The sequence below is a fragment of the Rhipicephalus microplus genome, chromosome 2 (genome assembly GCF_043290135.1).
Source record: "Rhipicephalus microplus isolate Deutch F79 chromosome 2, USDA_Rmic, whole genome shotgun sequence".
Taxonomy (NCBI): Eukaryota; Metazoa; Arthropoda; class Arachnida; order Ixodida; family Ixodidae; genus Rhipicephalus; species Rhipicephalus microplus.
This window is the reverse complement of record NC_134701.1, coordinates 155,775,011-155,802,399: the sequence shown is the minus strand read 5'-3', so window position 1 is coordinate 155,802,399 and position 27,389 is coordinate 155,775,011. Positions and strand designations below refer to the sequence as shown.

Here is a 27,389-nt window from a genome sequence, read left to right as displayed (position 1 = left end):
TTACAAATGGGATGATAGGGTTATTGCTTGATTAGCTGAGTATCTTCGCTCAAGGCCGATGTCTGTGGCTCTGAACGGTTGTTCCTCTACATATGTTGCTGTGACTTCCGGTGTACCACAGGGATCAGTCTTAGGTCCGCTTTCATTTTTGTTATTCATAAGTGACATCATTTTTGGTATCCCATCTTCATTTAGAAGGTTTGAAGATGACTGTATAGTATATAGGGACATCAATAGTGACCTTGACAAACAAGCACTGCAAAACAATTTAGATTGAATTGCCACATGGTGTGATAAATGTAAAAAGTCGTTGAATGTGAAAAAAAAGCGTCCACGTCACCTTTACCAGGAAACTCTCGCACTGCAGAAATCATTACACGATCAATAACGCTAATCTTCAACGTGCCACAAAATATAAATATCTAGGCGTATTTTTTACTGCTGATTTGAGGTGCAATAAACATGTCGCTTACGTTAAGAACAAGGCGGTAGGAACATTAAGTTTTCTGAAGCGTAACTTCAGTAGTTTACCCCCAAAACTTAGAGAGCAGCTTTATTTTACACACGTCCACAGTATACTGGAGTATGCGTGCGTCTGCTGGGACCCAGCATATACTAAGGAACTTACAGATAAATTCGAAAAAGTGCAGAATAAAGCAATTCGATTTGTCCTTGGAAATTACGACAGAATGCTTCGTGTGACAGAGATTAGAAAAACATCAAATTAGGATCTTCTTAAAAACAATGATCAAAAGCTAAGATTAAAATTCTTTCATAGCATTTATCATTCGAGAACAGGGATCATTGGGCAATTGTATTTTCAACCACCCAACTATGTTTCTCAAAGACGTGATCATCACTTACAAATACGCGAGATTCTTTTGGGGGGTGATGCTTTTCGCTACTTTTTCTTTGTCCGCACTATAAGAGAATGAAACACTCTGTCACCGGAAATAACCTGTATTGATTCGAGTGATGATTTTTTTCATGCTTTATGAATGTTTTTATGTGTTTGATTATGTGTACTGTACCCTCTCTGCTATAATGCCTTATGGCGAAGCAGGTACTTAATAAATAATAAATAAATAAATAATGGTAGTTATTTTGCATTCCTTGTCTCTTAGTGCATACATCTGGATTTTGCCTATTACAAGTTTCCTCTTCACTGCTCTGATGCTTTCTCCGTTCTTCAGAGCGTGTTCATTTTTCTCCATGTTATACCTACCTACATCGGATAAGAAGGTACCAGAGTCTATATCCGCTTTTGCTATGTTAGTGGCAACATCTTCATGTGCCCTGTTAGCACTGTTTGTGAAACTACAAGACAAATAACCCCTGTGGTAGAGTACTTCTTAATTGTACACTGCTAGCTGTCTTCGCTTAGTAACCGACCGATCATCTGAGACCTTGAGAGACCAGAAGGTAGCTATAGAGATGGGGTGTTTTTACTGCATGGTATGTGTGAAGTATCTTTGCCATTGCTCGAAGGAGCAATTGAATGAATGAATGAATGAATGAATGAATGAATGTATGTATGTATGTATGTATGTATGTATGTATGTATGTATGTATGTATGTATGTATGTATGTATGTATGTATGTATGTATGTATGTATGTATGTATGTATGTATGCTTATTTCCACAGAAATGCAGAAAACTGTCTCTGCATGATGAGCTAAAAGCTACAGTGCACGATGCCGGATACAGCATGTAGCAGTTGCCATTGCCAGACCCCTCCATGCCTTAAGTGCATGTTTTGAAGAGGCCACTATTCGTAATATTTGCTTATATGAAAATGTAACCTAGAAGCTGATTAGTTAACGGGAAAGAGTGACATGTACCATAATTACTTCATTACGCACTTCAGTTTTTGAAGCAAAAAAAGTTTCTACCTTAAAGAAAGTCATTCGAAATGCTGTAGAACCTTGCTTCGCTGACCTGCGTAACTCTCGATGGCTATCCTAAGGCTCTAGTACTATTGCTGGCATTGCCTAAATTCTTACACATGCTTTTGTAAGCCAATATCAGGAAACGTACCAACGACTCTTAATGGCTATATTAACACACACACACACACACACACACACACACACACACACACATATATATATATATATATATATATATATATATATATATATATATATATATATATATATATATATATATATATATATATATATATATATATATATATATATATATAAGGGAAAGAAGTGTATACCTAAGGGCTCGTTTTTCCGTGTTTTTAACACAATAATAATGAGATATAACAGACAGTAATGCCAAGGAATGTACAGGGGAAGTTATTAACATAAATGGAATGTAAATAAGAAGAAAGAAAAGTGGATGAAAAAATTACCAACTGTAAGCAGGAATCGAACCTACGACCTTCGAATTACGCGTTTGATGCTCTAACCACTGAGCTATTACATGCGCATAAGAGTGTTTTCACACTCGTTGTTTGGCTTATAGATGGCGCTGACTGTCGCTCCTACTTCTAAATTCACAGATAAACCCAAAAAAGTGGATGGAGGGAGTGCCGCTGTAATAGCTCAGTGGTTAGAGCATCGAACGCGTAATTCGAAGGTCGTAGGTTCGATTCCTGCTTACAGTTGGTAATTTTTTCATCCACTTTTCTTTCTTCTTATTTACATTCCATTAATGTTAATAACTTCCCCTGTACATTCCTTGGCATTACTGTCTGTTATATCTCATATATATATATATATGTATATATATATATATATATATATATATATATATATATGTATATATATATATATATATATATATATCACATAAACACATGAATAACAAACTACACAACATAACAATATACATAACAAATTATATATAGCATAAATATACGCTTTTGAAAAACTGTTTATTGGTGACGTTTCGATCAGAGACCTATCTTCATCAGTGTCTGATGAGGATCGGTCTCTGGTCGAAACGTCACCAATAAACAGTTTTTTAGAAGCGTATATTTATTTTCCCTTAATTCTACGGCAACCGAAGCCAGGCTAGACAGTGGCACAACCATTTCGGAAAACTAAGATCTTCATGAAATCGCATGTACGCCACATCATTCTACGCGCATTGCGAGACTCGTACTCCAAGGAATTACCCGATCGCGTTATATTTAAAACGCTTTAGTGAAAGTTTCTGGTTATGCTCTCTACATTTCCAAGCACATATCTCTAGTGAAAACTTATCTCTCGTGTGTGCCCAACTTCGCAGTCTAAGCCTACTTCAAAGCCCGGCTTTCGAGGAACTTTGATACCGATTAACCTTGTTTCGTGGCTCCAACTTCACCTGGCGGCGCCGACAAAGCACGAATCGATTGCTTGGCTCCGTACAAAGAAGCCTTCTGGAAACAATGTGATGTAAGCGCGCGCTCACCAGTGGCCTAGCCCAACGTGGTACGTCCCTCCAGCAGCGGCGCCGATACAATTAGCGGCGAAAGAGGGCCGACCAGCGATTACGCTGACCGCACTACGTGAGACGCGTTTTCATGGCGCGCGCGCGCGCCCGACGTCCGAGAGGCGCCTCTTCATTACCGCCTTTCGATTGAGGCAGCGCACAGCCCTCTTTGGTATTCTTTGAGGTTGGTCAGCGTTAACGTTTACCGGCTGGCGCGTGTTGTACTTGGCGTGACCGCAGCAAAACGCAACAGCCTGTGCTCAGGAAAGAGTGACGGACAGGGGTCGGTGTAGTCCGATGCACGCAGTGGCAATACTTTTTTTTTTGCCTTCCAGGAAAAGCGCCCAGAGAAAAAAAGATGTGGTAATCGGAAAGGAGAACGTTGAAGAAAATGTCACGTTTGAGATATAATGTTCACTTTTGGGTTTGGGTAGCGGATGCTCGTTCAATTTGTCACAGTGTTTGTCAGGTGATCCAGTGGGTTGACCACCATCGCCTGTGTAACAAGCCCTATTGTTTACGGGAAATCAACCGAGTCTTGATTTCCTTTCCTCATGCCGTTGTTCTTCCTCGCAAGGAAATTGCTCTAGGGCGACGCACGGCTGGAATCTGCATATAAGTGAGAAATAGTGATCGCTATTGTGCACGTGTGTGCGCGCGCGCGCGCGCGCGCGTGTGTGTGTGTGTGTGTGTGTGTGTGTGTGTGTGTGTGTGTGTGTGTGTGTGCGTGTGTGTGTGTGTGTGTGTGTGTGTGTGTGTGTGTGTGTGTGTGTGTGTGTGTGTGTGTGTGTGTGTGTGTGTGTGTGTGTGTGTGTGTGTGTGTGTGTGTGTGTGTGACGTTTCAACTAATGAACCACATTTGCTAAATGTTCCTACGTAAACTGCTCACGCAACGTTCGCAGTTCTTGCGGAAGTCGTTCAGGTGGCAACGGCCCCAGGGAAGGGTATGACGGCACAGCGGGACCGAGGTGCACTTTAGTACTTAGTACTTATTTTCAAGCAAGTTTGTTCCAGAGCGAAACAGATGAGGCCGAAAGACGAGGGCTCCTATGCCTCTTACTTTTTTGACCTCGAGCTGACATGTTTCTCGCTGGAAAACGAACTTGCTTCTGGAGTGTGACCGCAGCATGCACTCTGATGCGAAAGCCTATAAACGAGCCTTGTTGCCCTGTCACACCCTCTCTCTTTTTGTCCGCTACACAACTGCACTTCCACGAAAAGTTTTCCCATGACTACGACACCTAATGTGAATTTTGAGCACAGCTTCGTGTTGGTCCAAGGCTGACTGTGTTGGAAGTCTTGGCTTTCCTCAAGGTATGGAGCACGCCATGTATCATAACTTTTGTGAAGCAGAACTACTCGTTTTTTTTTTCTGCGGATAAGTGAGGTGCCCGCTAAACATTCGCAAGGTATTACGTGCGCTTTGTGTATTCTGCATTTGTCTGATGAGGAGGAAGAATTTCGGCTGGTTATTTCGCAGCACTTGGGAATCATTAGGCCATACACTAGTTGCCAATTTAGCATTGTGCGATAATTGATTGTTATTTTACTTTTCCGCCACGCTTCATTACATAGGTTACCGCTATTCTTTGAGTGGCAGGCATGACGCCTGTATATCGTCTTTTTGCAAAAGACTTTCCAGCGATATCGTGGCTTTGTGGTATAATTACTCGAAATGCATGGCCTGGCAGCCTAGACTTGGCTTAGCCTCTCTCATCCCTCACCCCTTCTATGAATAAAAGTTGTCACTTACTCACTCCCCCAGAAAGCCCGGGTTCAAATTCCATTTGATCGTGGGCACTTACATATAATTTTGTGTGTTCATGTCTATCGGTAACGCCACGGGCAGTGACGGTGACTCTGCTCAACGCAGAACCATGCATCTACGAATTGCGCTCTAAAATAATACGAAAAAGAAAGAATAAGATACCGGATCATCTTAGCAGCTTATTAGGAGTACTTCACCCGAACCTGTCTGCTTTGTATTATGTGGATGACGTCATTAATTAAGGTGAAATCTTCAGCGCAAAAGAAGACGGTTAGACAATGTATAGAAGCGACACGTACCTTGTGTGGTTCGTCCTGGTTTACTCTGAAGTTTTCACATAAAATGCTGTGTAACAACTAGGTCTAGCAGAAGTTTCATTGATGCAGATAAGAGTGTCTGTAACTCAGAAGCCCAGCTTGACTGACCTGTTGCTGCGGCCGCTTCCCGCCTGCACTCCAACGTCGCTTGTGGCCACACTACGGGGCGTCATGTCGATGTCGAGGTGGATGCGCTTGCTGAGCATCAGTATACTCTGCTCGGCGTCCATCATGAGCATCTGCTGCTTGAACGCCTTCGCGTTAACGGTGACCGGTGTGCCACCTCGGTTCATCAAGTTGCCGTCCGTGGTAGCCACCAGCCTCGGGTCGGCGAAGCGGATGCCCTCCTGCGAGCCTCCGGGTGAAGCCCCGTTCTCGACGACACCTTCGTCTGTGTAGTCGTCGCCGAACGACGACAGGTCATCCTCGTCGAAGTCTAGGTCGTCTTCGTCGTAATTTCCGCGCGTCATGTTGTAGTGGATGTCGGTCTGGGTGTCACGGTCACGCTGCTCGTACTTGTTCTCCACCTGCGAAAGTGAAGACATGTAGTTAATAGATCAGACTCACGGCGCATTTTTTTTTGTGGCACTGCTGACTGCAAGGCTGTGCTGGAGGCATAAACAGAAAGAGGGGGGGTGACATTCCCCTCTGAGAAATTTTAATTTGGCTTGTGTATAAATACACGCCTACATACAAACGCACGCACCAACATAAAGTCTGCTTACACCCCCTCTTCCCCCATGAAAATTTCTGGCTAAGCCCGTAGTCTGTACCGGCCTTAGTTTGAACGTACAACAGCGCATAGCGTACATAAAACAGAAAAGGATAAAAAAACGCACGCTACCACTCATCATTCGTGCTTTTTACGTCCTGTTTTTTTTTTTTGTGTGTGAACATTTATGTCAAAGCGATAAAATACTGCCTTGTAACTTTTAAACTCCTACATCCCTTTCTCCGGGGTGGCAGTAAAATGGTTAACGTTCATGCTAATCCTCTCTCTCCTATGTTCCGTCCTTGGCACAAAGGACAGTTTTGTTACAGTGTACGCATATTGGCCGCGAGGGCCTCCACTGGAGTGGCCGGCGCTGCGATCGTTTTGACGTCACAGATAGCATGTTTCTGCTCGCCTTGCTGCTTAGTCGTTGTGGAACACAACGTTCGGGTGAGATTGCGGTGGGCGGCATTCGTTTCGTAGCGTGTAAAGCTTAATTTGGTCTGCTGGACATATGATTGCGATGTAAGCAGTGCTAGGTTGCTTACAAGAATCCTTTGATAATAACTGAGTTTTTACGCTCAAGAACCACGATATGATTATGAGCGACGCTGTTGTGGAGGGCCCCAGAAATATGGGCCATTTGGTGTTCTTTATTGTGCGTGGACCTGCACAATGTTGCCTCAATTTAAATGTGACCACCGCGGCTGGGTTCGAACCCGCGACGTCAGAAGCCGAGCACCGTATAACTGGCACACCACCACGACGGCCAGCAAGCAGCTTTAGCTTGTTGGTCTACTGTTATGTCTCAGTGTCAGACGTGTGCGACAGATCTCCCAGTAACCTTTATTCATTGCCCGAACTGCGAAGAAATGCGCTACAATTGACTGGCAAAGCTGAAAAGGGGATAAGACGCCAACGCTTATTCGCGGGTCCGCAGAAAGCACTTTCGTGATGAATATTTCGCGTACGCCACCGTTGCTGAGATGTTCAGTAACAGCTGAGCTGACGTGTGCTCACGAAGGCTCCTGGCAGCTCATTGCGTGCGTTTGCTGATTAGTTTATTGATGATTGAAATCAACAGGCTCACTGCAAATTAACAAAATAAGTAAAAGGAAGACCAATAGAGATTGTTATGAAACAAACATTTTGTCACATTTACCATCACATCGAAGGCGCTGAAAATTAACATGCATTTGTTAACGACAAGTATAAGCCAAGGCGAAAAGTAGATGAAGTAAAAAAAACGACACGCCGATTACGGTTAGTCTTATTAAACCACAACTGAAAAGAGCAATGGAGGGCAAGAAAATTGGCCTTGCTGATCCCACGAGCACTTCTAAGAATGCTGGTCGATTCTCCCCGTTCACCATTCATCAGTGTTCGTTGACAGCTGTTCATTTGGACCGCACGGACGGGTGTTATTACTGTTCTGCGGAATTCTTTCGGGTAAAATATTTATAACGTAATAGCAGCCTAGCTTTCGCGACATAACTTGCGTCGTTCACTTTGGCATCTGCTGCGCAGGGATCGTAGTGTGCTACAAATGAGTACCACCGGAAGACACTCGCTCGTGCGCGGTTTCTTTGTCCGAATCATCAGGACTTTCATTTTGAAAGACAGGGCGTGGTGGTTACGTCCAACGACAGGACACAGGCGACTTCCTTCCTGTGTCCGTGTTCGCGTTTTTCAGAATGAATACGTAACCACTGGCTCTGTTATCAGGTCATACCCCATCTTTTAAAAAAATGAGCTTTATGACAAGCGCGAAGCACGCACGGTGCACACAACAGAAGCACGCAGTGGCAAAAGCTCAGGAAATGCGGGGTAACAGCAGACGACACAACCTGGCATCCCATGAGTGACGTCATGACATAGGCGGCGCCATGCTATGTCCTCCAGGTCAATAGCTGTCCTTAAAGAAAAGGGAGTCAAATGTCACTAGGAATACAGCGAGATTAACCTGAAGATAAATATCCAGCTTGGTACTCTGCACTGAGAAAATAGTAAGTGGAGGCGTAAGAGGCTAAATTACAAAAAAAAATGGTTCTCCGTAAGTGGCCTGTGAGAATCGTTTTTCCACGATGACCCGTTCACATTGATCTATTGAATTAACGTCAATCTATCACAAATTATAACACATTTTTCACCCTCCCTCTCTTCTTTTTTTTTTGACATTGGCACTGGATACAGCCACAACTTACACAAACGTCCACTCCTGATTTCGGGCATTCCACAGAGTTATGCTTGTGCCCACTTAAGCAGCGAAAATCTTCTGCCTTTGGCATAGCTAGCGAAACACAACTATGACAACGTAAGCCTTTGTGATACAAGAGGTTGCGTTTAGCAGTAATGTCCCTAAGAAGAGCACATTACGCAATCTAAATTCTCACGCAGGCAGTGAGCGAAACGTCAGGTTTTTGAAGTGTGAGTTTTATTCTCTTGAAGTAAATTAAAGAAGAAAAAAGGCTTACTTAAGCTATTCGGTGCGTTCATTTGTAAAGGAAACGTATTACGATTTGACATTGCCAACTTTCTTTCTTTTTCAGAGCTGTTCCACTGAACAACGCAAAAGCACTCATCAGGAGAGTGCGAAAGTGCCTCAAGTTATTGTTAGTTTTTTGTATACGTTCTTAAAAGGGCCCTAGAACACTTTTTAAGTAGCCATGGAATGAATTCACTGGAAGAGCTTATTACCTGACTAATTCCACGCTGCAAAAATTTTAAGAATCCATCCACTACGAGCGGATGACAAAGGTTCGTCGCACGCTGCAATCGCATTCTCCCTGCCCTTGTCTCGACGAAAGCGCTGGAAGCTAAGCAGGGAGAGATGGCAGGGGCAAAGAAAATACGTCACGGGCGCCTCACGTCTTTGGGCACTTTTCTTTTTTTACTCTAAAGTGCCGCTTTCTAAGTGTGATCGCGCGCGGACGCGTGGACAAGTAGCGGCCTCCCGTGGTGATCGCTGTAACAACCGAGCGCGCCATGTTCCAATTAGCCAATTGCTGATAAATGGCTTTCTACGAGTTATTTTTGAGCGCCTTCCGTCATTTGTCGAGAAAAAAAAAGCAATTTATAGCCCAATTTTATAATTTATTGTGAATTTCAGGCCGCGAAACAAACTTCACCACTGTCTGCCTGGGGGACCGGAGCTTTGTCAAGCCGAAGAACTATCGGCTTTTTCTCCATTTCTCCCTTTTGCACCTTTGTATGAAATGGTGAAAATAAAAGATTTTTGATTTGATTTGATTTGATTTGCGCGTTAATATTTGACTCGCGTGTTGTCGGGAGCCTCGACTACCGATCGACAGTGTTTTCTGGCCTTGCTGAAAAGGTGTTGCAGGGCCCCTTTAATAACAAAGGCGAAAGCATCGTGATGGACGCGAACAACTCACGCTCAATGATCGCTTAATGTCCTAACTCGTAAGCTCAATGTTGTGTAGCATAGTGCGTCGTTCGTTCCATTACGTGCGAGATTATCAAGCATCGTTAGGTATATCATTATGCAATACTGCAACTCGGCACGCAGTGGCGAAAGCGGAAGCGTGAAGATTCGTGCCCCAATCTTCTTTTTTTGCTTTCTCTAGAGCGGCATCGATCGCCATTGCTGCCGTAATAATCTCACGATCGCGTGACATCTGGCACTGTACAGAAGCAACGTGCATACTACGTGTACTCACGCACCTCGAAGGACGAGAAAGAAATGTGAACTCCGTGAGGCAAAAAAACAAGTCTCTGAGAACCAATCTCGTCTCTGAATTTCGGAAGTGCACATATGTCTGACGTGGCGAAATACGGGAACGTCTGCGCAATGCGGTTTCAGAGCTCATAACTTAGACAAAAAAAATGAAGGGAAGATTGCGCGTTATACAAAGTGTTCACGATTTCTACACTGTCTATCTTGTATCAAGCAATGCTTCGACCAGGAAGATGAGGATTGAATTATAGGTTACTCATTATGCACTGATAAGCTTGTCTGTGCGCCATGGTATTGATCAAACAGTGTGCAAGACACACGCACACGCACGCACGCACACACCCTCACACATCCGCACACTCACACACACGTGCACACAAACATGCACGCACGCACACACAAGCACGCACATGAACGCACACACAAAGAACGTGCAACCACAACCGCTGGAGTTCAACTGCTGCAACTGGAAGCTTCCCGTTTTCGGGGTACTTCTCGGTCACGAACCATGGGGGCGCTGTGGGCTTCACATGGCTAGCGTTATTGTATAGGCTACCTATAGCATATAGAGTAACTCTAGGCATAGTATTCTTAATTGTAAAATAGTGAGTGCACAGTTTTTTATAAAGGAAACACAAGAACGCAAGATGACGATTATTACTGCGTGGTAGTAATATGGCACCAATACAAATTTGAGTATAGGGTGAATTCATTGCTTGGGTATCCGGCTGCTCAACCGAAGCAAGTACCCAAGCAAGTAGCGAGCTCGATCTCGGTCGTGGCGGTCGCATTTCGATGCCGGTAAAATGATGGAAGCCCGTATACTATACTATGTCAGCGGACGTTAAAGAACACCAGATGGTCACAATTTAGGGAGTCCTCCACTACGGCGTCTCTAGTAATCATATGTTTGTTTTTTGCTTTGTTTGGACTACGCACAATAATGTTACATTGATTGTATAAGACGTTCACGCCCACAACGACCAGCTCATTGACCGAGTAAGCACATCTAATAAGCAGACATGTTCAACAGCATCCCTACAATCCGTGTGCGGCTACCTAACGATAATTAGTGGAGTTCCCAAAGTTCTAATAGCGTGCCAAAACTACGCTATTAATGTGACAGCACGAGGACACAGGACAATAAAGCAGACGACACGCTGTCCGTTTGTCCTGGCGCTGAAGTGTATAGTGTCATAAGTTTTCAATAAGCCGAAGCTGCCACTCGAGTCAATTCTATTACATGAGACATGCCATAGTGAGCGACTCCTGAATAATTTCGATCTCCTGAGGTTCTTTAATGAACGCGTGTTTAAACTTAGGCCTGTGTGTTTTCTCTTCAATTAAATTTATGAAAAATTTTGGAAGGATCAACAACCTATATATAGTTATGGTGCCATTTCTTTCTGTGCAACGGCAAGGTTACCGGGGGGAGCCTAACCGCGAAACGATAACATGGCAAACATTATGAAATAAATGTAATCAATTTTTTTCTTACTCGCGAAATTGCTAGGTGTGAACACAGGTGACAACCAACGCTGCAAATAGTGAGTGCGATAACGTTTCGTGTGTTCTAGAATGGTGGTCGACTGCGAGCACTGTCTACCGCGAAAGCAGCGTCGCTTAATTCTCATCGTCGCCATTCATTTTACTTCTAAGCAGCTCGAGATGGAGTGGGGATAGATAATGATGTACATACTAATTTTCAGAAATAATTATGGCGCGCATCACAGCACCAAGCTATACGTGGATACGTACAGCAAAGAGATCGATTCCATAATTTTAGCCCCAAGCCTATCCCACTAGGCTGCGCGACATACCGGTTTTTGTTAGAGTAACTCAACATGCCACCTTTAGGTAGCAGAGTTGCGCATTTGTTTTCTAAAGACGCTAGCAGCCATGCACTGCGGAGAAGCTGGTGCACAGGCCACACCCGGTCGCCGGTCACCCATTGCAATCGATCACGTGACCGTCGTGTGCTTTGTAGCCCGTTAGCTAGAAACTGATGTTTTTAATTGCTTAGCATTTATCCCCTTAAGCTGCGACAACAAACTATTTGCGGGTATTCAGCACCATTTCCAAAAAAAAAAAAACATGCTGAAATAAGCAATGTCCTAGGCATTGTGAGGTGCTCTATGAATCTCCGAGGATCTATATTTTGTGTTTGTGAGTTGTTGCTTATCTTCTATAGCTGGCGCCACAGTAACGTGCGGAAGCGGCGGTGCATGTTATTTGGGACCACGCTACGCCTTTGCGCTATATTCGTGAACGGAGCGACTAAAAATGCTTTTGAAACAGTTCCGGAAATAGGTGTGTCTTCTTTATTCGCCATTGACATGACTGGCGATCAACGGCACGCTTCACCGATCGGCGACAGGCTTAAGCGAATCGCCTGAATAGACAGAGCGCAGCTTCGCCGCGCAACTATGGTTGCTAACCAGGCAAGGTGGCGGAGCTATGCGCTGCTCTTATCCAGTAGGGAGCATATACAGTTGCTCTAGTTTTTGTTACTTATAAACACGACTTCAATATATGAATTATACTGTCAGCACGAAAAGGATGCTGGAGTTTGTCCCTATATTTCCTGGGCTTTTCATTTCTACTAGGACGAGGAGGAATAAATGAGGAAGGACAGGAAGGTTAGCCAAACTAGGATCTAATCACACGTTCTGACCAGCTGTTGGTTCCTTTAGGCTCCACCCACAGACCCGTGCTGTGCCTGCCTTTCATTTGTGCAAGACAGTCGGGCTAGCTGGTTTCCGCTGGAACCAAAAGTGATTTTTCTTAACTAACACAAACACTGTTCATATTAAGAGTGTAAAAGCTGGAGGCTCATTGGTAAAAGCCAAAACATCACGCTTTAATGGGTATCAAAACCGGCCAACATAGTCATCTTCCCGACCTAAAACGAGTGGCGCAAATGGTGTGGGAAAGGCGCTGTCTGAAACACTCAAGAGGTGCCTGTCGTAGCAAAAACGCGTGAGCTCTATTGAATAGAACATTTATGAACTTTTCCTGTGGGAAGTACATGGAAAAAGCTACCATTTTTGTTTGTTAAGTTGTAGCCGACTATAGTTGTGTCCTTTAACGATGGAACGTGACACCGACCAGCCCAGCGGCCCTCAAATGTGAGTCCACTGACACCGGGAAGTCCGAGAAGCCTATTTGGTGGATCCGTGCAACCCATTCACGAATAACAAAGAAAGAAAATAAAGGCGTTTTTTTTTTCTTTTTTGAGGCACATCGTGTTTCGTAACAATGACCCGGGCCTTCCGAGTTTTTGTATGGATCACTGCATAACAGTTTTGCATTGCGGCAGAGTTGGCTTATGCTTTCCTTCCTCATGAGCTGGTTGTGAAGCTTTTGTTGCAAGTTTCTGCAACCTGGGCATGCCAGTACACATTTTCTAGGCTTGCTTATTTGTAGAGCAAGCATACAAAGGAAAAGAAAATTTGGGCAGCTTCGCAATAACGGGTTCCACTCGAAAGCAGTATGGAACTAGACAGCCACCTTTGTTTTTCTTTTCGGCTTTGTTTTGTTTCCTACTATCTCTTTTTCTATTTTCCTGTCTTCTTCTGTCTTTTTTCGTCCTTTTTTTCTATTTATTTGGTCCGGTTTTCTTATCAATTTCTCTCTTTTTCTTCCTCTTGTAGAGATAAGAAGTAAGAGAAGCTCTTTCTGTCTTCCTATTTTTTTCCCTTTTTCTCTCTCTCTATTCCGCGCTTGCGTCTTCTTTTTTTTGCTATTTTTATAGGATGTCTCACTGCGTTACCCCAAGCGGCCACACCATACGAGATCCCAGGTCCCCAAAAGTGATTCGCACTTAAAACGTTGATTGTAGCTGCAGGCCGCACCACTCATTGACAAGCTGTTGAGATCGAATCGGCGTGAACCTTTGAGGTGACCATTCATTGCCAGGGCACCTGGCAAAGAATGGTCATAAAGGGCACCTGTTGCGTGCTGCATTATGCTTTAATTTGTGGCACCCCCTTCCCACCCACATCTTTTTTCTTTCGCTGCGACGCGTTCCTCAACACTTCCATTGGACTAGTAACCACTGAACTATAGCTCTACAATGGACACTTGTACCACGGCGGGCCACTCACCTGCACCTGGGCGTCTACCAGCCTCTCGGCGACTGCCGTCGGAGTGGATCGCTTGGAGCCGTCTTGTGACCAGCGTACCTGGGCGGCGAAGCCTCGCTTGGGCTGCTGGGACGAAGGATCGGCGGCCGCGTGCACTTTGCTCACCCCGCAGCCCATCGTGCGCACCACCTGCAACACCAGCAAGGGCGCAAAGTTCTCCATCGCGTTCGCCGTAGCGGATCTCTTCTGCACTGCGTAAACGTACGACCGTGCCACCAACGGCGTCTGTGAAGCAATAGTGCGCATAGAGTGTCTACTGCAAGGCAGCGCGGTCGTTTTGTCATGATCACTCATTGTTTTGCGCCTATGTTCGCGCGCGCTCTCTGCCGCGTCGTTGATTATGCGTGAAGCAATGTACGGGCAGAGGCAGAGCAGGCGCGCTAGTGTAAACGGCAGCGTCATGCGTTCGTATCTGTCGCAGTTCGGATTCTACCGTTTGTTCGCCATCGTGACAAATTGTAGCCCAGAATGAGGCAGTTTGATCGGATGGTAAATGTAGCGCTTACCTAGTCGTCCCTATTTCTATCGCGATGCCCGCTACGGTGCTATGGTTCATCTCGCCTTCTAGTTCTTGTTCCTGTTGAAATCCGCAATTTCGTAGCCACTCAACTGGAGGGGAAAAGGTGTACCGATAGAAAAACAATACTTTCCTCTCATCCTAAAGATCAAGGTGTGACTCCCACTGCCTTAGAACGGGGTAAAATATAAAGACGTTACAAAGAGCGGCACGTTCTACAAATGAATGTTTGGAGGGTAATTCTGTTTGATTATTTCTCTTTCTGGTATGGACTGCAGTTTGGCAGTGAAGTTAAATTTGTGTGAACAGCCCGGATAGTAACTACCAAAGCCTACAATCAATACAGGCGAGTAAAGCATGCGGTGCAATATTTGTGGTTATTAGTTGAAAGATAGCAATCACGACATAAAGGCGAACGAATGAATCAAGGAAAATGAAAAGGCCAGTACAACTCTTCTTAGCATTCGATATCTTGTCTATCTCCAGAAAAAAAGCACAAAAAACTCAGACGGTCCCTTGTACATTTACTTGAGACAACCCAAAGGCTCAGTCATCTTTTTTTTTTTTCTTAACTTCTTAGTCGATATAGTGACCATCACAGCACTTAATATATTTAGTTTTATTTTCTTCCCATTTAAGTTGTAGCTTCCTGTGGGCGACTACTATGGTAGCAAATATTATGAAATTTTTTCATTGCAAAAGATGATGGGGCACATTGACAATATGGGTTTTGTGGAGACAACACGGCCACCTTTCCTAAGTCATAAAATTTTTAAAGTAGAATACCTATACACTTTTCACCTGCTTCAATCATTCTGTTTTCATAAAATGGCCTTCAAAAAATTTCGTGCGTCTATTGCATCATTGACACCTAGTGTCACTTCCGCCAATATCAGACGTAATAACGAGTAGTATGTTCCTAGAGTTCGTAATAAATATAGCCTACAATCATTACAGCACAACTTGCCACATATTTTAAATCGATACAAAGATGTCAACTGCTTTTCAGTGAATAAACTTTGGATTCACTTCGTTAATATGTGATCATGGAACGTCAGACCTACTTTTGTAATTATTGTTCTCAATGTTTCACATGTCACAGCCAATTGTGTATAGTTTCTTGTAACTTTTACATATATTTTTCTTTTCTTCTGCATCTAATTTGTTTTCATTATTCTTATATTATTTAGATCTTGTTTTGTACATTTCTGTGAATATTTACCTTTTTTAGTTTCTACCAATGTTGCTATTTTTTTTTTTTTTTTGTTACTACCACCACGTGAATCGGCCCAGTCAAGCTGTTTGCCAACAACCTTTAGCCAATGGTATCCTCCAGAACCCTTGTAATTCTGGAAATAAAATCTATTCTATTCTATAACTCCATTCTACTTACCGCCCCCCTGTAAAAATATTTGGATCTAACGTGGTATTGCGCTGCCTACAGCAGGTATTGGTATTGCGCAGCAGGTATTGGTATTGCACAAACTCGACAACTCAACTCAGAGAGCTGGACGTGGTCTTGTAAATAACACCGAGAGAGAGAGAGAGAAACAACATTTATTCACGCATCCGGCGTGCGGGAAGTCACCGGCCACGCAGGGCGCGGGTATTCCCTATCTGAAGACTATAGCTAATAGAGTCCTATAGTCCCAGGGCCTAGATCTTGAGGACGTTGTGCTCTGGCTAGGCGTTGGATACTCGGGCTCCTCTGCTCCTGTTGTCCGGGGCATCGGCTCCCTTTCTCCTCTGCTTTGCCAGGGCCTCCTCAAGCCGCTGGATGGCCCTTCGTTGCGTCGTTCAGTCTTCGGAGCGTATCCATGCTCCCACCTCTTCGGAATACGTGGCGTCCTGGCACTGCCCATGCCCATTGTTCACAGCACTGTTACACCCGCCCCACATGATGTGGCAGAGGATGGCTAGTTCCGAGACATCGAAGTCGATCGCAGTAAGTAGGACATGCGGGGGGGGGGGGGGGGGGGGGTACGGTTGAGCCAAACAATTAAAAAAAACACCAGGCCTGCGCGGAACGCGCAGCACAGTCATAGCGAAAGTTAGAAGAGCGCCCTTTCCGAGCCTTTTTTAACACTCTGTACTGTGGGTAACTGCTACAAGCACACTTGCAGGGCACTGACTACGTCATAAGTCATCGCACTTTTTGTGTATTAGGGAGGCATTTATTATGCCATCTTTTGTCATTCTTCAGAGATGCGTGGTGCCCGCTACACACTCGCAAGAAATTTTGAGTAAGTTTTTAAAATCTGCAGCTGATGACGATAAAGAATTGTGCCTGAGGCTTTTGTTAAAGGTCGGTGCATTTGACGATCCACTCGTTGCGCAATTCGCATTGTGCGACGCCTGGATGTTCCTTTGCTGTTCTAAAACGCTATATTACTCATTTTAACGCGATTACTTTCTTGATATCAAACCTCTCGAGGTCAGTTCGGACCAGAGTGACAAGCACCGACGTGGTTCAGCGGTAAAATACTCGACTGGCTGGCATGGGACCCGGCGTAGGCCTGGCGTTTTTTTCTTCTTTTTTAAAGACGATAGTCTTTCTTGGGGACCTTCGACCGAAACATTTTGGTCTGTCTGTCTGTCTGTCTGTCTGTTTGTCTGTCTGTCTTGTCTTGTCTTGTCTTGTCTTGTCTTGTCTTGTCTTGTCTGTTTGTTTGTCCGCCCTTAACGTTACTTCAAACGGCATTAAACGGCCGACTTCATCAGCAGCGCCCACCAATATTGCTCAAGGTTTAGCGTTCATAGCTGGGTGATGGGCAATCAAAAAGCAATTGTTGCACATATCTGAGACGCCATAACAACACGTCGATGTTTTGTATGTCTGCCTTTACACTAAAAGAGGCACACACAAGTAACTCTAAGGACTGTATCGCTTATCGCGCTGCGCTGACAGTGCAACGCGATGCTCAAAAAGGTAAGTGTTTCCAACGCTTTGGTACGACGACACGGCGGTGGCACCTGCCCATCGCTTTGCGTTTTACACGTTATCACCTCTGAGACAGGCGCGCATCTTTCTCCGCGGGAACGCACGCCTTCGTTTTCGAAGGTAACTGCCAGATGTCGCTCGTGTCGAACGGGCCTAGATGCGCTCGTTCACCTCCACTACACTCGAGGCACTCTAACGCAGCGCCTCCAGAATGCTATTCACCAATTTTCTTGCGCTGAACAATAAATAAACGTTTTATTCCCTCTCTCCAGACGCAAGACTATCGTCTTTCGACGACATTGGCAGTGTAACGTGCATATTCGTGTCCATTTTTTTTCCTTATTTCGTGCGATAATGGCTACGGACACCGGTGGCGGCGGCGCACAGGTACGGCACACGCGTTCCTTGTTGTGATCTCATAGCAGGTTTCACTGTAAATGGCTAGTAGTTGCCATTCCATATCTCCTATAAGGGTCATATCGTAAGGGTGTTTGGCATCAAAGGATTCGAACAAGATGTCGATCTGCACAATGAGTAAAATCAGAACACCGATTCCGAAACTTAATTTTTTTCCCACCGGATGGGGTGCCTAACGAAAAAGTATAGAATACATTTTAGACCAGTATACGTCAGCGTGGCATATCCAAACGAAGCGTTGTCAATCTGAATAGACGAGAAAAAAACGTAAGTACAGTGTGGCAAAGAGCCACAACATTGATTGATTGATTGATTGATTGATTGATTGATTGATTGATTGATTGATTGATTGATTGATTGATTGATTGATTGATTGATATGGGGGGTTTACGTTCCAAAACCACCATACGATAATCAGAGATGCCGTAGTGGAGGGCTCCAGGAATTTTGACCATATGGTGTTCTTTAACGTACGCCCAAATTTGAGCACACGGGCCTACAGAATTTTCACCTTCATTGAAAACGTAGCCGCCGCAGCCGAGATTCGATCCCGCTGCCTGCGGGTCAGAGAGTGAGAAAAGTTCACTCCCAAAGTCATATAGGATATTGCACGAAAACATGTCTGGGCACGGATGGTGTGTTTGTGACTCTTGGCCTTGAGTATCGGAGGCATTGAGAGTTTTGTGTGCTCCAACCAGCTTTTGCTATCCTCCGTGATAGAATCAACTTTGACACAGTGATAGTGACATGTGATAACATCGTCATGTGACATCAACTAACGTGATATCTTAGTGACGTCACGAAGTTTGCAATTTGTGACGTCATATTGACGTCACTTGATGGCGCTATGACGTTATCATACTTTCGCACTCTTGTTGACACCGCCGATATCAGCGGTCAATTCTCGCACTTGATGAAGCATCTAAGGCTGTCGCCCTAATGTAATGACTTCTAGAAAGTTTACACACTGCAACGACGCCGTTGGTCTAATTATCTCTTAATTCTTCTAGTTCTTTTGATCAGTACAGAGCCGTCATCTACAACAACAGCCATTTTAGGGAGATTAGTACGCGCTGGAACCTTGGAGAATTATATGTCCAAAAGCGTGATTCAGAGATGTAGCCTGTATCGCGAAACATAGATGGGCAAAGAAAGCGCATAGCTTCGTTCGAAAGAGCAGACACACGCATTTAGATCCAATTTACAGTCGAATCGAAGGGCAAGCATCAACTTGCCCGCAGGAAAGCGAAAACGCGTACCATTATTTCTTAGTGAACCAGGTGAATCGAAGAGAAACATTTAAATCACATGTAGGGAATCGTAATGTTTTGCGTCGTCGACGAGAAAGACAGAAACCGACACTCCCGATTCCGCATATACGCCATCGCTGCGTGGCGGCCGCGTAGCGTCCGCCCTCCTCCAACGACAGACAGCCAATTAAGCGCTCCAGGAGCCGACAGAAAGGAGATGCCAATCACCGGTAGCCGAATAGGCCGCCACGTCTGGACATGACACAGACTGACGCATCGATCGGCGTACAACAATACTATAGGAACGGGGTCGGCCCACCTTTTTTCCCCTTTTTTCCCTATTCCACTACCCCACAGAGTGGTGGTGTGATCGAAGGCGCATCGGCGACCCTCCCTTTGGACGACCACGGGTTGGCGTCACCGTGTCTTCCTGGCACTGTTTCAGCCTTCCCTTTCTGTGTTACCAGGAGGCATACGTGACCCGGGTGGATACGCTCCATCGCATCGCTTGGCCGCGCATGCATGGCACCCCCCCCCCCCCCCAACCTCTCCTATCCTGTCGAACTACATACGCCCTTCATGTATTTCGCAGTAGGCCGCCGCCACCAGTGTATCGCCCCTGCTCTACAATAACAGCCGCTCAGACTAACGCACCCGTATCACTGGCTATCACTTTCTTCCTTTTTTATTTATCAATTTTCTTTCTTTCTCTCTTTTTCTCTATGTACTCTTTGCACGTTGAATAATCCTGATACACCACTGGCTGTTTGACGTGAAAGGAAAGCTAATAGCTACAGCTTCAGTTTCGCCTAGTTCTTGGAAAACTGCACCAATACCGCATCCGAGGCCAGAAGATGCCTGAAGGCAAAATGTTTGTGTTCAAAACAGAAGCACAATATCCTGGTACATTTGAAAGCTCTTATTTCATGGAAGGGTCCTCGACCCTCTGTGATCTTGGTTGCGGCAGATACACGAAAAATATGGTAACATCAAAACGTGGACAAGGCGGACAAAATCAGATAAAAAGTATTTATCGCATTATTGATATTAAGAGGTACCATTATTTGACGGCGTGTTTGCTGTGTTCTCGTGTTTGTAAAGCATTTTTGCGGGTTTTTTCAACATGAGTTGCAGTTAAGGTATGCGTCAGTCGACTGATTATTTGCAAGTATCTATTGATCTGCTGTGGTAACACATTAGCGGACGTTTATATGATGGATGTGATGTGGTGTGGAGTTTATATTCTATGCGTTTAGAAAACTTAACTGAGCGAATATTTTTTGTATAGAAATACTGGGACTACCTGCGTCAGGGTTAACGCATATGCATACTTGTATTGTTTTGTGGTTGTCCACAACTTAACGGACAGCGTTTACTGCGCCAGAGAAGAGAATTGTATCCAGCGCCACACAGTGGTACGAACGTCTCATTAAATGTCTCAAATAAAAAATAGACAGAAAGTGAAAGCAAAGTCAAAAGAAACATATAGCATGTGGTACGCGGTTAAGGTGGAAAGAGAGAAAAAAGAAAGAAAGAAAGAGAAAAGGGGGGGGATTACCGCTAAGAAAATTCGCTATATCTTCGAAGCCAGACGGACGGTCACCTCCTAAAGAAAAGACCGAATGGCTGTCAGAGCGTAGGGCCAGTTTACAATATTATTAACTAAGCACTAAACGTAGATGAACTGCGTTTGTTTGTACAATTTAGGTCGACGTGTGAACGAGCTTCAACTGAGTAGCTTCAGTTTTCTGAGGCCCACAGGACGGCTTTAAGCTCGCCCATAGTAGAGTACCCTACATGTACTCTAAATTGTTACCCACTGTTTTCTAACCCCCATCAGTTCACAATCTGCTGTGCGTGAGAATAAGTCACATAGTATAGGGTGAAGCTTTTGTTTACCTTGGATTCTGCCACTTTTGAAAACGATTCAAAATGAAAGAAGAAACTCATATCGCAGCACCGCACTGAATGAGTTTTCAGTTTCGACGAAGCTTTAAATATGAATCCGTTTATCATGGCACGCTCGCTACACTGTTTCCTGTTCCTGCGCTTCACGCTTTTCAGGCAAACGTGAGCATGTGGTCAAGTTCGAGATAAGAGACGCTAATGTATGTGTACTCCGAGAGCCGTGCGGCTATTGCAAAATAAGAAGGAAGAAAAAAATACCGAGGTCTCTCCTATCTCCACGCACTCGCATAAATATGCAAGTAACGCTCCGGCGCGATAAATGGAGCCGGAAGAATTCGTCGATCATCGCAGCACGAACAGCTGCGTCGGCGCCGGAGCCATACGTTGGCATTATTCAAACAAAAAAGCGTCCTAAATGAAAGGATTGCAGGGATCGAAACACAGCTACCATCATTAACTCCAAGGGGTCACGTGTCTCGCCTATCACCATTTATGGAGCCGTTAACTGCTTAAATATTCGATATATATATATATATCTATATATATATATATATATATATATATATATATATATATATATATATATATATATATATATATATATATATATATATATATATATATATATATATATATATATATATATATATATATATATATATATATAGGCGGCTAGATACTGCTACTACGACTACAAGGAGGGAAAGAACCTCCTTTGTAGTCGTAGTAGCAGTATCTAGCCGCCTCTTGTTTATGATTTGATCAATAGATGGCGTTGTGTGTATATGTCCTTGGGAATGATGGCGTGAGTGTTTTTCACAGCGTATCCACGGAGTGAATGAGGATGAGTGGAAGAAGCGTCCATGCGTCCGTCCGTGTGTCCATCAATCTATCCATGCATCCATCCATCGGTTAGTCCGTCCGTGCATCGATGCTTCTGTCTGTCCGTCCATGTTTGCGTTCATTTGTCTGCCTGTCAGTCCGTTCCTTCGTGCTTTAATTCCTTTGTATAATAATTATATCTTTAATTAAAAACAGATAATTATGCGGGCATATACAATGACGCCTACATGCTACTCTGTATAGGGATAGGAGATTCAGGAGAAAGAGAGGACGTAAGAGAGATTGGCGGGGCAGGCAATCAAATGCGGAAGAAATTAAAAAAAATAGATTGGCCATGGTGAGTGAGTGTCACAGCCTAATGATTGTGAGTTACCTGACAATTCTCTCTGTGACCTCTTTTCTCCCCTTTATCCCTTCCCCAGTGCAGGGTAGCAAACCGGATGTGCGTCTGGTTAACCTCCCTGCCTTTCCTTGCATCTTTATCTCTCTCTCTCTGACAATTTAGCGGTGCATCAGAATCAGTGGAATATATTTTGTTTTAGTGCCACGCCTACAGTAACGTGATAACTTCTCTCCAAAGTAATACATGATCAACTTCCAAAGCACCGCTAGATCTCGGGAAAATACTTTCACCTATTTCCTCTTCTCCGCAATAGAAGATTTTAAAATGTTTCCTGAGGTTCTCGAAGACACAGCTGTTCAAGACACACATCGTGGAGGCTTCGGATTTGGTGTTCTATTCAGAGGTTGCAGATTTACTGCTTGGAGATACTTCAATTTCATTGCTTGTTGCTTGTCTAGTATTTATTACATAGTGATCACATCCTGCACGACATCCCCGGAATCGTGCAGGATGTGGAAGTGGTTGGCAAGGTACTATGCAGTGACCATAGAATGGTACGGTCTCGAATTCGCCTAGACTTGAAGAAGGAACGACAGAAACTGATACGCAAGAAGCCAATCAATGAGCTAGCACTGAGAGGGAAAGTTCAGGAATTCAGAGTGTCGCTGCAAAACAGGTACTCGGCTCTTAGTGAGGAAACCAACCTTAGCGTAGATACAATGAATGATAATCTGACGAGTATCATTACGGAGAGTGCAGTGGAAGTTGGAGGCAGGGTAGTTAGACAGGACACTGGCAAGCTTTCCCAGGAAACGAAGAACCTAATTAAGAAGCGTCAAATCATGAAAGTGTCAAGTACAACAGACAAAATAGAACTGGCAGAGCTTTCGAAGTTGATTAATAGACGTAAAGTATGCGATGTAAGAAATTATAACATGGAGAGAATTGAACACGCTCTGAAAAATGGAGGAAGCGTCAAAGCAGTGAAGAGGAAACTTGGGATAGGCAAAAGGCGGATGTATGCACTAAGGAACAAAGAAGGCAAAATAACTACCAATATGGATAGGATAGTTAAAATTGCGGAGGAGTTTTACAAAGATCTGTACAGTAGCCGAGACAAGCACGACCTTAATACTATAAGAACTAGCAGTAACCTAGATGACACCCCACCAGTAATGATAGAAGAAGTCAGAAAAGCTTTGGAGAGCATGCAAAGAGGCAAAGCTGCTGGTGAGGATCAGGTAACATCAGATCTGCTGAAAGATGGGGGACAGATTGTGTTAGAAAAACTAGCCACCCTGTTTACGAGGTGTCTCCTGACGGGAAGGGTACCAGAGTCTTGAAAGAACGCTAACATCATCTTAATACATAAGAAAGGAGATGCCAAGGACTTGAAGAATTACAGGCCGATCAGCTTGCTCTCTGTAGTATACAAGCTATTTACAAAGGTAATTGCTAACAGAGTCAAGAAAACATTAGAATTCAATCGAACAAAGGAACAAGCAGGATTTCGAACAGGCTACTCAACAATTGACCACATTCATACTATCAATCAGGTAATAGAGAAATGCTCAGAGTATAACCAACCACTATACATAGCCTTTATAGATTACGAGAAGGCGTTTGATTCAGTAGAAATATCAGCCGTCATGCAGACACTGCGGAATCAGGACGTAGATGAAGTATATATAAACATTCTCGAAGAAATTTACAGGGGATCAACTGCTACCATAGTGCTTCATAAAGAAAGCAACAGAATACCAATCAAGAAGGGTGTAAGGCAGGGGGACACAATCTCTCCAATGCTATTTACCGCGTGCTTACAGGAGGTTTTCAGAAGCCTAGAATGGGAACAGTTAGGGATAAGAGTTAATAGAGAATACCTTAGTAACCTGCGCTTCGCCGATGACATTGCATTGCTGAGTAACTCAGGGGACGAATTGCAACTCATGATTACGGAGTTAGACAAGGAGAGCAGAAAGGTGGGTCTTAAAATTAATCTGCAGAAAATGAAAGTAATGTACAACAACCTCGGCAAGGAGCAGCGCTTCGAGATAGGTAATAGTGCACTTGAAGTTGTAAAAGACTATGTCTACTTAGGGCAGGTAATAACCGCAGAACCGAACCACGTGATTGAAGTAACTAGAAGAATAAGAATGGGGTGGAGCACACTCGGGAAGAACTTTCAAATTATGACAGGTAGATTACCACTATCCCTCAAGAGGAAGGTATATAACAGCTGTATCTTGCCGGTACTTAGCTACGGAGCAGAAACCTGGAGACTTACAAAGAGGGTTCAGCTTAAATTCAGGACGACGCAACGAGCAATGGAAAGAAAAATGGTCGATGTAACCTTAAGAGACAAGAAGAGAGCAGAGTGGATTAGGGAACAAACGGGGGTTAAGGATATCATAGCTGAAATCAAGAAGAAGAAATGGACATGGGCCGGGCATGTAGCGCGTAGACAGGATAACCGCTGGTCATTAAGGGTAACTAACTGGATTCCCAGAGAAGGGAAGCGGGTTAGGGGGAGACAGAAGGTTAGGTGGGCTTAAGAAGTTTGCGGGTATAAATTGGCAGCAGCAAGCACAGGACCGGGTTAACTGGCGGAACATGGGAGAGGCCTTTGTCCTGCAGTGGACGTAGTCAGGCTGATGATGATGATGATGATGATGATGATGATGATGATGAAAAGAATGATACCACATATTTAGTTCTTATGACAAATCAGGAAGTTCCTTCGAAGTTATTTTAACAAACGCTATTCAAGCCACGTAATTCATGCCTGTTAGTTCAGATGCTAGGTGACATTTCCGTGTTTCTACCTCGTTTCCATGCTTGAGGCCTCGAATTCTGAGCAACTTTTCCGCGTTACATATCTCTCCCTTGTCGCTCGAACTTTCACGCGATAATAAAAGTGAACATACTATATTTTATTAGGAATTAATAAAAGATAATGAGCAACTTTTTAGATGATCTTCAAGCTCAAATGATTCATTACATTACTCAATTACCAGCCCACAAAATAATATATTACGTTATTCGTTACAGCAAAGAGTAGTTTCATTACAGTAAGTTCGTTACTGTACTTGTATTACTGTCAAGTCTGGTTAAAGTTATTTGTGCTGTTTCCGGGTAATAATAATAATAATTATTATTATTAATATTATTGTTAATATTATTATTATTATTATTATTATTATTATTATTATTATTATTATTATTATTATTATTATTATTATTATTATTATTATTATTATTATTATTATTATTATTATTATTATTATTATTATTATTATTATTATTATGAGTAGTAGTAGTAGTAGTAGTAGTAGTAGTAGTAGTAGTAGTAGTACCCTCAACCTTTTCTGGGCAGAACATTATTTAAGATGTTCGAAGTACACAAAAAAATATAATATTCGTCAGAACTTCTTCAATAAAGCGTTGTTCTTGGAGTTCCTGTTACATGGTGATTTAGTCATGGTGCTGCCGGTTTACACCTAATGCATTAAAGAGATGACGTGAAAGTCGTGTCAGAGGCGCCCTAGATGACCATTTCGTGTCCTTTGGGATTCGCCTGTTGATAGTGTTTATTGATTGATTGATTGATTGATTGAATAAATAATTATATATTAATTAATTGATTAATTAATAATATGTGGTATTTAACATCCTGAAACCACCATATGATTATGAGAGACACTGTAGTGGAGGACTCCGAAAATTTCGACCACCTGGTGTTCTTTAACGGGCCCACCTGCTAATTGTGTCACCGCTCTGAAGGATATGTTGCAATAAATGAATGATGCACGGGAACTCATAACTTCATCGGGAGCTCGCTCGTTATACACTTGTTGTCTAAGAGATCCAGGGTGCTGTCGATGTAATAGCGTTATTGAGAATGTTTTGCAAAAATTATGATGTCAGCGTCGGCATCGTTGGTTGTGAGCGCAAAATCATCATCTTATCCATGACCAAAAAATCTAGAAAGATGAAAATAAATCAAAGTAAAAAATATTCGGTTCAAGTGAGAATCCAACCCGGACTTTGTGCCACAAGCAAGTGTTCGACCAGCCACGCTATTGCTTGTAAACAACCTCGAAAAAAAAATTCCACATGATTATTATGTTGTCGCAGGAGTCTCCTTAAGCCATGTAATAATGCGTAGAAGGAGCCCCGCCGCGGTGGTCTAGAGGCTAAGGTACTCGGCTGCCGACCCGCAGGTCCCGGGATCGAATCCTGGCGACGGCGGCTGCATTTCCGATAGAGACAGAAATGTAGTAGGCCCGTGTGCTCAGATTTGGGTGAACGTTAAAGAACCCCAAGTGGTCAAAATTTTCGGAGCCCTTCACTACGGTGTCTCTCATAATCCTATGGTGGTTTCGGGATGTTAAACCCCACAAATCAATATTGCATAGAAGGAAGAGCCGCGTCACGTGACAAAACATTTGAATAGTGCAACAAGTGTCTTTTTTTTAATGACCCTCCCATTACAAAGCGATTAGACATATTTAAACGTCGTCAGCTACAAAAGCATCAACACGGTAAGCAGATGCGTAGGTACGCAAGTTGCCTTACGGACGCCTGGATGACCCTTCGCTGATACGCAAAAGGTAGAATTACGGCGTATTGGGCCCTGCGCAACTCTACGGGATTCGCTCGCAGGATTTCAAGCTAGACGGTTGTGCCCTCGCGATCTCCGACGCCAGCGTAGCTCCCGCCGACTGGTTCGCCCTCCGCGGTCTCCTGACGCCGTGCAGCTCTCGCATTGTGGTGCCCCGCCCTTAGACTGCTTCGACCGCATCCCCACTTTGCTATCTCCTACTATTTTTTGTCGCTTGCCTGTCTTCTTCGTCTATTTTCCTTCTATTCTTTTTATCCCTCCTTCCCCCCACCCCTATAAGGCAATGCGCCGTGTCGCCTGAAGGCAGACAGAAATTAGGTGCCTTTTTCCTCTTCCTTGTAACCACTACCACCACCGCAACTGTACTCACATCATCCATTCCAGGGTTGTATGAATCGAACAGCCAATCTTACGCGCACAAATATTCGTTTCCTTGCGCCATGGTTGCGCATGCGCAGAGAACCAACGCATGCAATAGCT

General features: G+C 43.9%; 1 protein-coding gene across 2 annotated transcripts in view; it reads right to left on the bottom strand.

The window, feature by feature from the left end:
* The window catches only part of LOC119169699 (uncharacterized), a 97,230-nt gene that overhangs the window by 45,036 nt on the left and 24,805 nt on the right, over nucleotides 1–27,389 (bottom strand). Inside the window, exons 2-3 of one of the 2 annotated variants that reach the window (XM_075886936.1) lie at nucleotides 14,028–14,195; nucleotides 5,621–6,039 (exon numbers count right to left, since the gene is read on the bottom strand). In XM_075886936.1, coding sequence (XP_075743051.1) covers nucleotides 5,621–6,039; nucleotides 14,028–14,183 — 575 coding nt within the window. In that variant the 5' untranslated portion in view covers nucleotides 14,184–14,195. Of the gene's footprint in view, nucleotides 1–5,620; nucleotides 6,040–14,027; nucleotides 14,318–27,389 lie in introns of those variants that run through there. The other variant, XM_037420728.2, reaches the window with a different exon arrangement.